This window comes from Melanerpes formicivorus, unplaced genomic scaffold, assembly GCF_026170545.1.
Source record: "Melanerpes formicivorus ecotype bairdi unplaced genomic scaffold, bMelFor1.0.p_v2 SCAF_291, whole genome shotgun sequence".
NCBI classification, from domain to species: Eukaryota; Metazoa; Chordata; class Aves; order Piciformes; family Picidae; genus Melanerpes; species Melanerpes formicivorus.
Window position 1 is genome coordinate 226,676 of NW_027142643.1, and position 17,700 is coordinate 244,375.

Here is a 17,700-nt window from a genome sequence, read left to right on the forward strand (position 1 = left end):
GGCCTCAACCATCCTGGCCTTGACCACCTCAAGGGAGGGACTTGCAGGTCCTGTAGGATGCTTGAACCCAAGCACCAGCACAAAGTACCTGCATCCCGCTCCTCATCTTCATGGTGGGGATGGCCTTGAGGAACTCTGGGTCCAGGCAGTTTTTGCTGGAAGCTGGGAAAAAAACAACTTTGGAGAATGAGGAAATGAGATGGATGGAGGCCTGCCTAGCCTGGCTTGTGATGCTGAGCCCACTGCCACATCCACTCCCCCGGCCCCTGCTCTTACCCAGCTTCTTCTTGGCATCCGCAAAGGCTTCTCCGAGCTGAGCAGGGCATTGGGCTTGGGGAACTCGAAGGGGAAGGAGTGGGTGCCAACAGCTTAGGTAGAGCTGAGATGCACCTGGTTGGGGGAAGGCCATGCTGAAGGACAGGGATTGCATCTTGTGCTGCTATCCTGGTGCTGGTTACCTGCGAGAAGACACCAATGCCCACCTGGCTATAATCTCCCTTCGGGTAGCTCTGAACAGCAATAAGGGGCTCCTCTGAGCCTCCTCTTCTCCAGGCTAATCAACCCCAGCTCCCTCAGAGTCTCCTCATAGAGCTGGTGCTCTATGGTGCTGGAGGGATGGAGGCCTTGCCTATTCTGGCTTGTGATGCTGAGCCCACTGCCACATCCACTCCCCCGGTCCCTGCTCTTACCCAGCTTCTTCTTGGCATCCTCAAAGCCTTCTCCGAGCTGAGCAGGGCATTGGGCTTGGGGAACTCGAAGGGGAAGGAGTGGCTCCCAATAGCTTAGGTAGTGCTAAGGTTCACTTTTTGGGGGAAGGCAATGCTGAAGGACAGAGATTGGCTCTTATGCTGCTATCCTGGTGCTGGTTACCTGGGACGAGACACCAGCCCCCACCTGGTTACAACCCAAATTCGGGCAGTTCTAGACAGCAATAAGGGGCTCCTCTGAACCTCCTCTTCTCTCAGCTAATCAACCCCAGCTCCCTCAGATTCTCCTCATAGAGCTGGTGTTCCAAACCCCTCACCAGATTTCTTGCCCACCTCTGGACACGGTGACTTCATGATCTCAAAGGTCCTTGCCAACCTAGTTAGCTCTAGTCTAGTCTAGTCTAGACTACTCTACTCTATGCTATTCATTCACTCTTGGTTCTATCAGTTCATAACCTGTGAGAAGAGACCACCCCCAAGCTCTCCACAGTGTCCTTTCAGGGAGCTGTGAAGAGCAGTGAGGTTCCCCCTCTGCCTCCTCTTCTCCAAACTAACCATCCACAGCTCCCTCAGTCGATCCCCACCAGATTTGTTCTCCAGGCCCTTCCCCAGCTTCCCTGCCCTCCTCTGCATGGGCTCCTGCACCTCCACATCTCTCCTCCATTGAGGTGCCTATGTGGCTCAAGGCCTCAACCAACCTGGCCTTGACCACCTCCAGGAGGGACTTACAGGTCCTGTAGGATGCTTGAACCCAAGCACCAGCACCAAGTGCCTGCATCCCGCTCCTCATCTTCATGGTGGGGATGGCCTTGAGGAACTCTGGGTCCAGGCAGTTTTTGCTGGAAGATGGGAAAAAAAACCACATTGGAGAATGAGGAAGTGAGATGGATGGAGGCCTGCCTAGCCTGGCTTGTGATGCTGAGCCTACTGCCACATCCACTCCCCCGGCCCCTGCTCTTACCCAGCTTCTTTTTGGCATCCTCAAAGGCTTCTCCGAGCTGAGCAGGGCATTGGGCTTGGGGAACTGGAAGGGGAAGGACTGGATGCCATCAGATTTGGTGGTGCTGAGCTCCACCTTGTAGGGGGAAGGCCATGCTGCAGGACAGGGATTGCTTCTTGCGCTGCTATCCTGGTGCTGGTTACCTGGGACAAGACACCAATGCCCACCTGCCTATAATCTCCATTCGGGTAGTTCTGGACAGCAATAAGGGGCTCCTCAGAGCCTCCTCTTCTCCAGGCTAATCAACCCCAGCTCTCTCAGAGTCTCCTCACAGGGCTGGTGCCCCAAACCCCTCACCAGCTTTCAACCCCTTCTCTGGACAAGATCACTGCAAGATCTCAAAGGTCTTTTCCAACCTGGTCTATTCTACTCCGTTCTATTCCATCCTATTCCATTCTATCCTATCCTATCCGATCCATTCCCTCTTGGTTCTATCACTTCATTTCCTCTAAGAAACCACCCCCAGCCTCTCCACAATGTCCTTTCAGGGAGCTGTGAAGAGCAGTGAGGTTCCTCCTCTGCCTCCTCTTCTCCAAACTAACCATCCACAGCTCCCTCAGTCCATCTCCATCACATTAGTTCACCAGGCCCTTCCCCAGCTTCCCTGCCCTCCTCTGCACTGGCTCCTGCACCTCCACATCTCTCCTCTATTGAGGTTCTAAGGTGGCTCAAAGCCTCTACCATCCTGGCCTTGACCACCTCCAGGAGGGACTTGCAGGTCCTGTAGGATGCTTGAACCCAGGCATCAGCACCAAGCACCTGCATCCCGCTCCTCATCTTCATGGTGGGGATGGCCTTGAGGAACTCTGGGTCCAGGCAGTTTTTGCTGGAAGATGGGAAAAAAAACAACTTTGGAGAATGAGGAAATGAGATGGATGGAGGCCTGCCTATCCTGGCTTGTGATGCTGAGCCCACTGCCACATCCACTCCCCCGGTCCCTGCTCTTACCCAGCTTCTTCTTGGCATCCTCAAAGACTTGCTCCGAGCGGAGCTGGGCATCAGGCTTGGGAAACCCGAAGACAATGGCCTCAGTGCCATCAGATTTGGTGGTGCTGAGCTCCACCTCACTGGGGGGAAGGTCATGCTGAAGGACAGAGTTTGCTTCTCCTCCAGCTCCCGATATGTGGCAGCCATCTGGTCCTTGATCACATCATGCACGCTCTGAGGAGGGGGACAACATTTCAGGTGTCAGGGATGGGCTACAACCAGCCACATGCCTGGTTATGACCCCATCCATCCCCCTGCATCCTTCAGAAGCTGTCCAACCCCACTTTGGCTTTCAGGCTGGTGGGATCTTGGGGGTCTGAGTGCACACTCGTGGCCTTCAGCCCTTTCAGAGGTTCTCTCTCTCCCAGAGGACATCCTGGTAAGGGTGCCAGGGGCCAGCGTCATGGCCACCACACGACACTGCCCTCATCCATCCCCAGGCATCCTTCAGAGGCTGCCCCAATCCTCCTCTGGCATTGGGGTTGGTGATCTCTGAGCACTGGGTTTATGCTGGGATGGGACACTCCAGCAGGCAGGGGCAGACCTTTGACAATGTCCCACTTCCTCCAGGGGCAGCTTCCAGAGCGGTTTGTCCTTGCTGGCGGTGTCGATCACGCTGGCCGACGTGTGCCTGGGAAGCAGAGGGAGGCTTGGCTGAGCTGCACTCACATCCCAAACGCCTTCAAAGTCCATCCCAAGCGGTGAGGACCACCCTAAGGAGCTGGTGGGTGCCCTCCCTCCCCCAGGTGGCACTCACAGGCTCATGGAGCTGCGGCGCAGGGACCCCGCCTTGCGCTTCAGCGGGGTGCAGACCAGCAGGTCGGTGAAGAGGAAGAAGGAGCTCTCCTTCTTCCCACCCACTGCCTTCTGCAGAGCAGCAGGAGGCACTAAGGGGTTAGTACCCAGCCCCTGCCACTACTGGAAGTGCAACCCAGCCTCACTTTCCCCAGGCGTGGCTTTGGCCTGAAGTAGGATGGGGACATGGGTGCCATGGCCACAAAGGCAAAGTCACAGAGCTCCACTCACAGGGAAGCATCAAGGCCATGGCAACATCAGGCATGGGCACAGTAGGACTTCCACAGGTTTCACCTGGAGCCTCCCTATCCACCCCCAACCCAGGGTACCTCTAGGTTCTTCCCTGACTGCTCCCAAACTCATCTTGTCTTCCCCCACACTTGGGGAATTTTATATTGTCCACATCCTTCTGGCATCCATCCACCTGTCCATCCTTCTGTCCATCCATCCATCCATCCATCCATCCATCCATCCATCCATCCACCCACCAACCCATCCACTCAGTTCTATCTTGTCTATCCATCCATGCATCCATCCATGCATCCATCCATCATTCCATTCTTCTGTCCATCCTTCCATCCATCCACCCACCCACCCATCCATCCATCCATCATTCCATTCTTCTGTCCATCCTTCCTTCCATCCATCCATCCATCCACCCATCCATCCACCCATCCTTCTGTCCACCAATCCATCCATCTCTCCATTCTTACACCCATCCATCCCTGCTCAAGTGCCCTTGTGGCTCTCTGTTGGATTCTCTCCATCAGCTCTCTGTCTCTCTTGCACTGGGGAGCCCAGAACTGGACACAGGATTGCAGCTGTGGTCTCCCCAGGGCAGAGCAGAAGAGCAGAAGAACCTCCCTGGCCCTGCTGGCCACACTTCTCTTGCTGCACCCGAGGATCCCATTGGCTCTCTTGGCCACAAGGGCACATTGCTGTCCCCTGCAGCACTTGCTGCCCACCAGCACTCCAAGGTCTTTCTCCATGGAGCTGCTCTCCAGCAGGGCAGCCTCTAACCTCTCCTGGTGCCTGCTGTTACTCCTCCCCATCAGCGATGCCATGGCACCCCCAAGCAAGCCCCAACTGTGCTGCCCTGGCTGCTGGGGATGGAAACCAGCTCCATGCAGGAGAGGTTTGCCAAAGAAACCAGCCTTGCAGCTTTGGCCACCACCAGCGTGGTCTTTGTAACCTCCCAAGGGGCCACCAGCTCCTGAGAGATCATCATCACCTTGCATGGATGCCTCCAATGTATCACTGCAAGTGTTCAAGGAGAGGTTGGATGGTGCTTTGCAGAGCCTGATCTACTGGAAGATGTCCCTGCCCATGGCAGAGGGGTTGGACTTAGATCATCAGTGCCAAGTGGTGTCCCTCAGGGGTCTGTACTGGGACCTGTGCTCTTTCAATTTTTTTAGCAATGACAGAGAGAGGGAGATTGAGGCACCATCAGCAGTGTGCAGGTGGCACCAAGCTGAGTGGGGCTGTGGATCCACCAGAGGGACAGGATGGCATCCAGAGGGGCCTGGACAGGCTGGAGAGGTGAAGCCCAGGTGAACCTCAGGAGGTTCCACAAGAGCAAGTGCAGGGCTCTGCCCCTGGGCTGGAACAATCCTCACTAGCAATACAGACTGGGGGAGGAGGGCAGAGAAAGCAGCCCTGAGGGAAAGGACCTGGAGGTGCTGGCGGGGGAGAAGCTGGCCAGGAGCAGGCAGTGTGAGCTTGCAGCACAGAAGGCCAAGGGCAGCCTGGGCTGCATCCAAAGCAGCGCTGGCAGCAGAGCCAGAGAGGTGATTCTGCCACTTTGCTCTGCTCCGGGGAGACCTCACCTGGAGTGCTGTGTGCAGCTCTGGAGCCCTCAGCACAGCCTGACCCAGCTGGGAAGTCATGGCAGCACGACCTTGGGGGCCACATCTGGTGCATTCCTGGTGGGATTTAGGATGTTTGGATCCAGCAGGGTAGATGCTGTGGATCAAACCCTGGACCACTTCACCCAGCAGCCTCTCTTGGGCAACGGCTCAGAGCTAGCAGGAAAAGCAGGTCCTCTGCAAGGCTGGGTGGGAAGCTCTGCTGGGAAAGCCCTTTCCCATGGGAAGGGCAGGGAGGGTGCCCTCAGCAATCTGCAAGGAATGCAGGATGGGGAAAGTCTTCTGAACCTCCTTGACACCTCCCCAGCCTGACCTGTACGAGATGCCAGTGCCCTTCAAGGATGCTGGAAGGATCATGGAGATGATCAGTGAGGACAGGACCCACCTGGAGTGGCTTCAAACATCTCCATCCAAGCTGGCAAACCTCCACCCCAAGGATGAGGTTGCTCAAGCTGATGGTAGATATCTCATGGAGACCCAAGTCAGAAGAGCCAAACCCTTCCTGAGGCCCCTAACCCACTTCACCTGCCCTACGGTGGCCCAGCTCCTCCATCAGGAGAAGGGCTGGGCTGTGCCACACATCCCACCCACTATGAAACTAGGGGAGCAAGGAGCAGATGGGCAAGAAGAGCACAGAGACAGCTTCCACCTCAGCACACAGGGAGAGCAGGCAGGGCTTGCTCATGTACCATCTGGCTTGGATGGAAGATCATGCTCCAAGGTAGTCCTTGCCCTCGGTAGCCACCATGCTACGCGCCACCAGGCCACACCATGATGGATCCAAGCACCTGGTGCCAGCTGAGATGGGGAGCTGGGGGCATCTGGAGCCCTGTGACTCTCTCCCCAGAAAGCCAGATCCCCCTGGTTGCACCGTGCCAGGACATATCCCATGGGCAAGGGTTTGGGCCTTCCATTCATGCCCACCATGGCCTCCATTCATGCCCACCCAGTCCCTCCAGTGGGGAACCACTGACCCCCAGCACGGCTGTCCCCTCCAACCAGCCTCCTGTCCCACCTCAGAGGAGGGCACAGCCCAAGGGACAGCCTCCACCCACGCCAAGATCATCAGGGGCACCACCAGACCCTAAACCCTGCCTGGATAAGCCCCAGAGCTGGGCTCCTCTTGCACCCCCAAGCCAACATCTGCACTAGGAGCAGCCTCAAAGGGTCCTTCCCTCCTGCAACAACATCTGGTAGAGCATCTCTGGGTCCACCATGGGAAAAGCCTGGCTGGGGGTTGGGATTGAGGTCCTCAGGGCCATGCCCAGCAGATGTCCTGCAGACACTGCTTTCTAGGGAGCAGAGCAGAGCTCTGCTCCTCTCGGTGTTTCCACTTGCAGACATGTGGTTGGACAACCCACACCTAAGCCAAGCCTGACCTAAGTCTCCAGGGCACTGATCACCATCAACCTGAAACACCTTCATTAACATCTCAAACGTGGGGTGGGCCCTGGGGCCAGGTTGCTCCAGGGGGAGCTTTGGAACCAGCTTAGTGAAAACAATGTACAACCCAGGACTGGAGAAGAAGCCTCAGCCCATGGCTGAAGATGGTAAAGTTGAGCAGAGAATGGGGGGGGGGCATGGGTACTGGGGGTGTAAAGGGTCTCCCACCATGGCAGGGTCATCAGCAACCAGGAGATGAGGTTGCCGAAGAGAGCTTTGGGAGGGGGCTGGCGTCAAGCACTGGAAGGGGCTTGTGGACACACCACCTGCCAGGTGACAACCCACCAGGAACGTTCCAGGCTTCGTTTGGGGGGACAGATGTGACCCCTACACCCCACTGCTGCCACCACTGCCACCCTGATGCCCACCGCCCCCCACCAGCCCGCGCTGCCACCCCTTCCCAACCCACTCCTGTGCCACCTCGGTGCTGGCAGGGGACCCACAGCTTGAGGGCTGCGACTTGGGGGGGACGGGGGGACGGGGCCAAGCAAGGGAGGGCTACACACCACGAGGCATTTGGGGCGGGGGGAGGGGAGGCAAGGGGAGGGGAGGGAGTCACCTCCCCCGGCCCTGCCACCTTACCTGCATCAAGGTGCGCAAGGACTCCACGTAGGACTGCTGGCTGTCCAGCAGCGTCATGATGACGTGTTTCCTCGTGTCCTACCCGGGAAGGAAGGGGGGACAGAAGGACAAGATGAGGGTTTGGGGGGCGGGCTGGGGGGTGGTGACACGACGGCACGACGGAGAGGAGCAACCTAGTGGCCGTCGCTGGCTCGCTCGGGGCGGCTGCGAGGTCCGGGAGGCGGCCGGCTGGCCTCCAGCTCCCCCCTCTGCTCCCTCTCCAGCCCGATGGAGGAATCCGGGAGGATTAGCAAGTACATGACACCGAGCGTACAGACACTGCCTGCTTTCCTCCTCGGCAGCGTCAGCAGCCCGCCCCGGAGCTCACAGCCCTACACGGCTCGGGCCCGACGCCCTCCGGCTCTCCGCGGGCGCCTTGGCTCGGAGCGCTCCCCTAGGAATTCACCTCCCGCCCCAGCACCCCGGCGCCGGGATGCGGACCCCTAGCCAGGGGATTCGCGGGGTGCTGGAGCGGGATGGAGAGGGGCTGAGGGAGGGGATGGTTTGTCAGCCCTTGGGAAGCAGGTGGCTCGGGGTCTTGGTGCTGAGGCTTGGAGACCCACCTTGAGTGCAGCACCCAAGGGCAGAGCAGCCTAGGGGGAAGATGCTCCAGAGCACAGGCTCTAAGACACCCCAAAAGTGTGGGGCGCAGAGATGCTCCAAAGACTCTGAATGTAGACATGCCCCAAAAGTGTTGCGTGTGAGATGCTCCACAGACCCTGAGGGCTGTGAGACACCCCAAAAATCTGCATGTGGATCTGCTCCACAGACCCTGAGGGCTGTGAGACACCCCAAAAATCTGCATGTGGATCTGCTCCACAGACCCTGAGGGCTGTGAGACACCCCAAAAATCTGCATGTGGATCTGCTCCACAGACCCTGAGGGCTGTGAGACACCCCAAAAGTATGGAGTAAAACCATGCCCCAGGGACCCTAGGTGTGAGATCCCCCAAAAGCTCTGGGCGCAGAAATGCTCCAAAGGCCTTGGCTTCAGAGACACCTCAAGGGTTTGGATGGTGTGGCTTCTCCAGAGACCCTGGATGTGACACCCCAAATGTTTTGGGTGCAGAGGGCCTCTGCTGACCCTAGCAAAGGAGACGATGGTCCCAAGAGCTGGGTACGTGTGGTGGTTTAGGCTGGGTGCCGGCCCGGATGCCACTGCACAGGCCACACCTGGGATGTTCCCAAAGGGGGCCCACAACACACACAACTCCCAAATGGCATCTGCTGACCCTTAGACCCTACACCTTTTCTACCTCACAGGAACTGCCTTGGCCTCATCAGGAGAAGCAGGCAGCTTCTTTGCTCCCACTCCACCTGGCCACAAATGACACGGCAAAGACTCCCACTCTTTCACTAACACAGGCAAAAGCCAACCAGACTTCTGAACCCACCTGAAGACTGAGGAATCACACTGGAAGATGCTCCAAGGAATTTCCCCTCGCTCCCCAGCAAGCCCCAGGCAGGCTGTGAGAGTAGGGTTCTCCTCCAGACGCCGCTGCCAGTGCCATGCCAGCCTCTTGTGGCTCCTGTGAAAAAGGCAGGAGCATCAACAACAGCTGCTGCTCACACAGGCACAAAGCTGTCCCCCAAGTGGGAGATTTTGCTCTTAAACTTATGAACAGAGACTTCTGAGCCCCCCCCCACCATGTCTTCCTGCTTAGGCATCCGAGTGACCTGTGCTCTGGCTTTGGGGGACCTTTGCTAGAAGGTGGAGAGGACCCTGGCTCCTGCTCTCCTCCCAGTGCATACTCAGCCTGGCCATGCACCGTCAGCACAGCACCTGAGAGAGGACGTTTTGCCTCACAGGCTCCTCTTCTGTCCCCTCTGCCTTTTCCAGCCTGTCTGTCCCAAGAGGGAGGACAGCAGCAGCAGAAAGGGAGCTCCTCTTTCCCACCCTACGTGCGGGAAGACGAGAGGCCTACAGCAAATGCTGACAAGAAACTGGCTACAGCATCCCCCAGATGGGCCGGAGGAGCTCTGGTACCTCAGGGGCTGTCAAGAGAACTGTTCCCAGTGTCTTGTGTGGGCACAAAGAGAAAACATTTGCCCTTACAGTTCTAAATCCACTTGCAGGCTCCTGATGGTTTTCCCGCTCATCTGATAAAACTCCATAAAGGACTCTTTAGCTGTCTTCTCAAAGGCCAGTTGCCGCTCGGTCTCCTTCTGCCTTCTCCGGGCCCTCTCCAGCTCCTGCTCCAGAGCTTGACTCTTCTGCTCCAGCTTTATAATCTTTAAGGAGCTGGAGGCTTCAAGCAGTTTCAGGGCATTGCCTGCAGATGCCTCCAACTAAAAGAGAAGAGGTAGCCTTTTACAGCTTCCCCCCATGGCACCAAAGCCACCAGGCTGCCCAAGAAAGCAGATGCCCAAGAGAAGACACCTCACAGACGGGGCCACAGCCACACACATCCCACGGGAACATAACTCACCTGCTCAATCTTCTTCAGAAGCTTCATCTCTCTTCTCCGTGCCTGTGCCTTCTGCTCACACTGCTTCCTTTCAAGAGTCACAAGCAGCCCTTGCAGCTCCTGATTCCTGGCTGCGAGCTGCTGGCGTGCCTGGGACTCCAGCTGCAGCTCCATGGTCAATTTGCCTATCTGAAGTGGGGAAAAAGCAGCCTGCCTTAGGCACAGGGGTCTGATGCCTACTGTCACTCACCTGTCCTTCTTGGCCATTCAGAAGCCTGACAGCTCTTAGAGCAAATGGCTGATGAGACACAGGCAAGCAAAAGAGGACTTTCCTTCCCCCAAAGGCTGCTGCCAGGCAACTCGGCACCAGCCGAGCGCAGGCACCCGGAGAGGAAAAACCTTGTGAGGCAACAGCCAAGCCCAGAGACGCCTGGGAGTGCCTGGGGTGCAATATGGCATCATGGCCACGGCCGCTGGACAGTGGTGGAGCAGAAGTGAGGCTCCAAAGAGCATAGCTGCCTCACTCCTGCCCACCCAGATGCTGCCCCCAGGCTACTGCTTTGCCCCTCAGAGACTTTGCATACCTTGTCCCTATCTTCCTTCAGCTCTTCTTTCAGGCCACTGCAGGCACAGGCAGAAGCACTGGAGGTTTCTGTTAGCTGCAGGCGACTGAGGGCAGGCTCAGGGTGTCCTGGCAGCTGTCCCCCTCTTCTCTAGGGAAACAAGAAATGTCATTGCTTATTAATGAAGGTGTCTCTATCCAGGCACATCAAGAACTGTCTCAGCCTGTCCTCCCAGGGGTACAGCTGCAGCCCCAATCATCTTTGTGGTCCTCCCCTGGAGCTGCTTGAGCAGCTCCATGTCTGATTTGTGCTGGCAGAATCCTTTCCCTTCACCCGCTGCTGCTGCCCACACTGCTCCTGGTGCACTCCAGGATGCCACTGGCTCTCTGCGCTGCAAGTGCGCATAACCAGCGCCTCCCAGACACCAACCACTGACCGCAGCTCTGCAGTCTGTCTAGACAATTCCTTCCCCACCCACTGGGCCACCCCTAGAAAGCCAGGTCTCTTCACTCTACAGACAAGGATGTTGTGTGGGACAGCGTCAAATGCTCTGCATGAGCCCAGGGTGCTGACAGTAGATACACAGACACACACGTACAGAGGCAGCAGTGTGTCTCAAGGCTGGCCCAAACCTTCTGCAGCACCACCACCCCCACAACAAATCTGGGCAGTGCTCCCCTCTCCTCTTCATCTACTCTCTCGGCCTCACACGCACAGGCATCGCTCACCTGGCCTTCTTGGCCACCCTGCTGCAAGTTGCTCAGCTGCTGGCGGAGGGAGAGGTTCTCCTCTTTCAGCTGAGCCACTTGGTGCTGCAGCACTGCTGCCTTCTTCATCCTATCAGCTTGCTCTTCCTCTTGCTTCTTTTGCTGAGCTTCCAGCTCCTTCGCCATCCTCTTCAGCGCTCTTTTTGCCTTCCCCAAAGCCTCTGTCTTTTCCTGGAGTGCTTTATGCAGTTGGCTCACCTCACCTTCCAGCCTGCTCACATTTATGTTTACATTCTCCCCATGGAGTTGAAGCAGGCCCTTGCTGACTGCATTCCTGTCCACGATGCTCTCACTCAACTTCTCTTCAATCTGAGACAACTGCTCTACATGTCTCTGCAACTTGGCAGCCTGCTCAGACATCCACAGCTGGGCATGGTGCGGGTGGAGCTCTGTGGCGCACTCCTCTACAGGAAAACCATGTAGTTTGGGAATCAGAGTGAGCTTGGACAGCCCCATGATGCCTCCAGTGCCTTCCCAATCACCTGGCTTCCAGAGGCACCCTTAGCAGACACACACACCGCAAAGCCTTGAGATCCCAGCCAGCCCCCTACCAACACGCAGCTGGTTTCCAGCTTGGGAATGTGGTTTCCTGCAGCACACAGACCTGTCCCACGTGCCAGGGAGATGTCGCCAGGTGCTCAGGAACCAGCCCCAAAGGAAGCAGTGTCTACAGAATCCTGCTCTCCTTGGACCGTGCCTAGCAGAGCATCTTTGCCCAGCATCATCAGCACCCCCACACCACCCTTCCCGGTCTCCCAGCTCCACAGCAACCTACCGAGAGGGCATCTGACAGCCTCGTCCCCACGGCCTCCTTGCGGCTGCACAGCGCTGCCTGCTGCGCTCACAGCAGGGGCAGCCTTCGTCCCTCCAGCAGCTCCCGCTGCACACAGAGCCCAGCTCGGAGCAACCTCTGCCCTCTTCCCCTGCTCCCGGGGCTCCACAGCCCGTGCTCTGCAGCTGTCAAGAGAGAAAACACAGCCCCGTGGAGGCCCGACCACGGCCCTGCTCACAGACCCTTCTCACCCGCCCGGCCCAGAGGGAGCTCCTGCAGAGGAGGAGGAGCCACAAGCCGCGGGGCAGGACGAGAGCCCCGGAGGCTGCCACCCAGCGCCTGCCTGCCTCTGCCCCAGCCCCACTACCTGCGCTGCTTGTGCTGGCTGCTGCTGGCATGCTCCTGGCCCTCAGGCTGCAGCTCATCTCTGCCGCTCCCACAGGGCATGGGGCTCACCCGGGCCGTCCTGCGCCGCAGGAACCTCAGGACCCTCTTCATGGTGATCGGCAGCAGCACACGGGCAGCTTGCTGCGGGCTCTGCCACAACCACAGCCACCACTACCACTCCTCCCACTCCCACACCACCAGACCCACGCAGAACAAACCTCACCACCACCACCAAACCACAACCACTCCACCAAACCACACCACCAGGACCTCTCCACCAAACCACACCTCCACAACCACTCCACCAAACCACACCTCCACAACCACTCCACCAAACCACACCACCACAACCACTCCACCAAACCACACCTCCACAACCACTCCACCAAACCCAAACACCTGAACCACTCCACCAAAAACACACCACCACCAACTCACCACCACACCTACAGCACCAAAGCCACCAAACCCACACCACCAAAACCACTCCACCAGACCCACACCACCTAAACCACTCCACCAAACCCAAAGACCCAAAACCACTCGTCCGAACCCAAACAACCAAAACCACAGTCCCAGAACCACACCAGAAGAACCAAACCACCAAAGCACACCACCAACGCACTCGCCTAGCACACTCAGCACCGCCAGGTACCGAGTACACAGACGGTTGCCAAGGTGCCACAATTCAGGAACCCAGCTGTGACATCAGCAGGACCCTGGCTGAGGCCAGCAGCAGAGGCCAGTGGCTCAACCCAGCTCCTTCCTCGGCCCTTTGCGCTGTCCCTGGAGCCCTGCCGATGCCTCTCAGAGCATCCCCCCACACCTCGGCATCCCTTCCGGCACGCCCTGCACCGTCGGTGTTCTGCCATTTTGGGGGGGGGGGCTCCTCAGGAGCCTTTTCCCATAGCTTTCACCAGCCTGAACAACCCAACTCTCTCAGCCTGTCCACACAGTAGTGCTCAACTCATTCCTGTCTTCTCCTCTGGAGCAGCCTCCACAGGTCCCTGTACAAGTGGCAGCAGTTACTGACTCATCCCAGCTCAGGGGTGTCACAGCCGAGGAGATCCAGGCCTGATGGTGAGCACTTTGCAGCTCTTGGCACTGGTGCTGCTAAGGAAGGAGCTGGAGGTCTCCCTTTGGAGCTGCAGGGCAGCCACTGCCCTGTATTGGCACGTAGGAAGCGCTGCAGGAAGGCAAAGAGATTTCTGAGGCTAATGCTGCCATTGAACAGCCTCTGATCACCTTCATGGCCTACTCCAGCCCTGCTCCAGCAGCTCCTGTGCCGAGACCCCCAGAGCAGGAGCCAGCACTGCAGCTGGGGTCTCAGCAGAGCGGAGCAGAGCAGAGCAGAAGGGCAGAATCCAGGGCTGTAGCCCAGGACAGGCTTGGCTTTAAAGGAGGTTGTGTCACTGGTGGAGGGAGGTCAAGGGGAAGGGAGGCCAGGGAGCATTTGCTGGGGGTTAGGAGAGGAAATGGTGAACTGCTGTGACCGGGTTTGTGCAAGCTGGGTTTCCTCAGCTGCAGAAGAGGAAAGCAGAGCCTCAACCATTGCCACTAGCTCGGATGTGTTCCTTGATGCCAAATCTGGTTGGTTTGGGTGTTTTTTTATCAAGGCTTTGGAGACTGCTGGTGGCTTCAAAGGCCTGAACATTGTGGAGGTGACCTCCTGGATGTCACCTGATGTACGACGTCTCATGGGCCTAAAGGTGGTTGAACGTCCAAGGGCTGTGCCTGGCAGAGGTGGCTGAACCACTAGGCTTGGGAATTCATGGCCTTTTTTTGACCCCTTTTCTACCTTTTCTTAGGGAATACAGCCCTGCTGGGGGCAAATCTGCTGTGTGAGATGTCCTGTCTTCCCCCTGCAGCGAAGACAGTGTGAGCCTCTGCCCCAGGCCCGCTGCTTGTGCTGGCTGCTGCTGGCACGCTCCTGGCCCTCAGGCTGCAGCTCATCTCTGCCGCTCCCACAGGGCATGGGGCTCACCCGGGCCGTCCTGTGCCGCAGGAACCTCAGGACCCTCTTCATGGTGATCGGCAGCAGCACACGGGCAGCTTGCTGCGGGCTCTGCCACCACCACAGCCACCACTGCCACTCCTCCCACTCCCACACCACCAGACCTACACCATTAGGCTAGAACCACACCACCAGAATCTCACCACAAGAACCACAACACAAAAAACTCACCACCAAACCACTCCACCGGACCCTCTCCACAAGCCACAATGCCAAACCACACCACCAGAACCACACCACTAAAGCCAAAAAACCAAACCACACCACCAGAACAACAGCACCAAACCACGCCAGAAGAAGGAGAGCTTGAGCCTCATTCTGAGAGCAGGGGAAGAGGAGCTGGATTTCCTGCCGGGGATACCCAGGTGTCTCCAGCAGCAGGACTGGTTTAGGCTCCTGGCATGTCGATGGAAACACACAGCCACCTCCTCTCAGGGTAAAAGAGTTTATTGTGGCTGACAACCTGTGGTCAGCTCAAATCAAAATGACATCAGTGCCAACAAATAAAAAATAGACATCAGTTCCCAGTGGTGAAAGAGCAGGAGATGTCCAGGCAGAAGCCCACGCACATCTGGTTGTGTTGTCACGAGTGGCTGGGAGAGACAAAGCAAAATCCAGAGTTAGTTCTACGGCAGCAGACCCAGCCCAGGAGATGTCCATGCACAGCCATCGGCCATGACAGGACACTGTCAAGCTGTGGAGACATGAAAGCCCTCCAGAGGAAACAAAGGGTGAAAGGGACACACAGAGAGGAAGAAAGACCATTTTCCATGACTGTCCACTGGCTTGCTAAAGCCCAGGAAAGAAAGTCCAGAGGCTCCAAACAAACCAACCCAGGCACACCCCCAAATGGCATCTGCTGACCCTTAGACCCTACACCTTTTCTACCTCACAGGAACTGCCTTGGCCTCATCAGGAGAAGCAGGCAGCTTCTTTGCTCCCACTCCACCTGGCCACAAATGACACGGCAAAGACTCCCACTCTCTCACTAACACAGGCAAAAGCCAACCAGACTTCTGAACCCACCTGAAGACTGAGGAATCACACTGGAAGATGCTCCAAGGAATTTCCCCTCGCTCCCCAGCAAGCCCCAGGCAGGGTGTGAGAGTAGGGTTCTCCTCCAGACGCCGCAGCCAGTGCCATGCCAGCCTCTTGTGGCTCCTGTGAAAAAGGCAGGAGCATCAACAACAGCTGCTGCTCACACAGGCACAAAGCCACTTGTTGCTGCAGCACTGCTGCCTTCTTCATGCCATCAGCTTCCTCTTCCTCTTGCTTCTTTTGCTGAGCTTCCAGCTCCTTTGCCTCCTTTGTCCTCTTCAGTGCTCTTTTTGCCTTCCCCAAAGCCTCTGTCTTTTCCAGGAGGGCTTTGTGCAGTTGGCTCCCCTGACTTTCCTGCCTGCTCACATTTAGGCTTGCATTCTGGGGGAGTTGAAGCAGGGCCGTGCTGACTGCATGCCAGTCAGTGATGCCCTCACTCAACTTCCCTCCAATCTGAGGCAACTGCTCTGCATGTCTCTGCAACTTGGCAGCCAGGTCAGACATCCAAAGCGGGGCAGGCTGGAGGTGGAACTCTGTGGCCCACTCCTCTACAGTAAACCATTCAAAAGCCTGGAGCTCATTCAAAAGCCTGACAGCTCTTAGAGCAAATGGCTGATGAGACACAGGCAGGCAAAAGAGGACTTTCCTTCCCCCAAAGGTCTCTGCCGGGCAACTCGGCACCAGCCGAGCGCAGGCACCCAGAGAGGAAAAACCTTGCGAGGCAACAGCCAAGCCCAGAGACGTCTGGGAGTGCCTGGGGTGCAATATGGCATCATGGCCACGGCCGCTGGACAGTGGTGGAGCAGAAGTGAGGCCCTGAGCATCAACCAAGTCCAACCCAGAACCCTACTCCTACAAAGTTCACCCCCTCAAACCACAGCCCCCAAGCACCACATCCAAAACCCGCTGGCAACCGCGACGGGCATCCACAGGAGACCCTGATGGGTACGACCGCAGTGGGCACCCACAGGAGCTGTGCCTCCAGCTGGGGACTCACCAGCCAGCATTTTGTGCACGGGAGGGGTGATGTCAGCTTCGGCCAACTGCTCGTAGCTGGTGGCGTGGTAGAGCCGGACCTGGGCACTGCTCTGCAGTGCCACCCAGACGCCGCTGCCCGCGCTCACCATGCAGGTGACGCCGCGCCCGCTGTCCTGGCCCACCTGGAGCGTGTGCTGGGGGTGACAAGAGGCACAGCCATGCCAGTGAGGCTGCTGGGGGGGTTTCAGGCTGTGCCTTTAAAATTTCCCCACAGATCTTGAACAGAAAGCAGTCAAACGTCAACAAATCACTGCTGGGTGGAAAACGGGAAAATAAAGATCAGCTTTTTCATTTGCTTCCAACTGAGCTGCTCTGGCAAATTTAGTGTTGGGGGTGGGGGGGGAACTTTCAACCCACCACAATGCCAACAAACACAGGATCACAGGCTCCCAGGAGGCCAGGGGTTGGAAGGGACCTCTGGAGATCGTCGAGTCCAGCCCCGCTGCCAGAGCAGCACCATAGAATCCAGCACAGGTCACACAGGAACACATCCAGATGGGGCTTGGAAGACTCCAGAGAAGGAGACTCCACAGCCTCTCTGGGCAGCCTGTGCTAGGGCTGTGTGACCCTCACAGTTAAGGAGGTTCTGCCTCATGTTGAGGTGGAACCTCCTGTGCTGCAGTTTACACCCATTGCCCCTCTCTATCCCAGGGTGCAGCTGAGCAGAGCCTGTCCCCTCCCTCTTGACCCCCAGCCCTCAGGTATTGAAAACCATTTATCAAATCCCCTCTCAGTCTTCTCTTCTACAGACTAATGGTCACCACCACCCCTCCAGACCTCCCACTGCTGCCCACTGTACCTCTTGTGCCAAGGTGGTGTGCTGAGGACGATGACTTGGCTGTGGCAGCCGCACCACAGCTTCCCGGCCACTGCCACCATCTCGGTGATGAGGATCCCTGGGGAGCCCAGGGACAGGCATTTGGAGTTTTGGGGGTCCCAGAAGCAGCCTGTGAGGGTGGTGGGAGTGGGCTTGGTAGTCAAAAGTCTGCCAAAGAAATCTCCATCTTCACCAAGCCATTAGGACCATCCCACGTTGTGGGGGGCGGAGATGTCCACCTCCAGGTCCTCAGCAAAAGGGGACATGAGCTGAAGACACCAGGGGATGCAAGCTGGTAGGCAGGGACCAGAAGGAGGAGGCACACCTCCACCTGACTCCAGTTTTGGGTCTCCAGAACCCTTCAAGGGATGTCATAGAATCATAGAATTGTCAGGGTTGGAAGGGACCTCAAGGATCAGCCAGTTCCATCCCCCCTGCCATGGCCAGGGACACCTCACACTAGAGCAGGCTGCTCACAG

At 57.5% G+C, this 17,700-nt stretch overlaps 1 protein-coding gene across 2 annotated transcripts; it reads right to left on the reverse strand.

Annotated features, from left to right (window-relative positions):
• Positions 1-2,832: 2,832 nt before the first annotated feature.
• LOC137458883 (centrosomal protein of 131 kDa-like) lies at positions 2,833-11,473 on the reverse strand. Of its 2 annotated transcripts, XM_068170191.1 has the most exons (8): positions 11,117-11,473; positions 10,410-10,538; positions 9,847-10,014; positions 9,474-9,706; positions 8,812-8,946; positions 7,380-7,457; positions 3,239-3,325; positions 2,833-2,868 (listed from the first exon to the last, which is right to left on the reverse strand). In XM_068170191.1, the coding sequence occupies exons 1-6, from the start codon at positions 11,279-11,281 to the stop codon at positions 7,433-7,435; spliced, it is 855 nt and encodes a 284-aa protein (XP_068026292.1). In that variant the 5' UTR covers positions 11,282-11,473; the 3' UTR covers positions 2,833-2,868; positions 3,239-3,325; positions 7,380-7,432. The 2 variants fall into 2 exon arrangements, with proteins under 2 accessions (XP_068026292.1, XP_068026291.1); XM_068170190.1 differs by lacking the exon at positions 2,833-2,868 and having other exon boundaries at positions 2,957-3,325.
• Positions 11,474-17,700: the final 6,227 nt, after the last annotated feature.

What these genes read in the sequence shown, in the direction of transcription:
- LOC137458883 (XM_068170191.1), bottom strand. Translation starts at nt 11,281, where the DNA reads ATGGCGAAGGAGCTGGAAGCTCAGCAAAAGAAGCAAGAGGAAGAGCAA. An exon ending in AGGGTGGCCAAGAAGGCCAG is followed by an intron (nt 10,539 to 11,116) that starts GTGAGCGATGCC and finishes TTGTTTCCCTAG; the next exon opens with AGAAGAGGGGGACAGCTGCC. An exon ending in CTGCAAGTGGATTTAGAACT is followed by an intron (nt 8,947 to 9,473) that starts GTAAGGGCAAAT and finishes CCTTTTTCACAG; the next exon opens with GAGCCACAAGAGGCTGGCAT.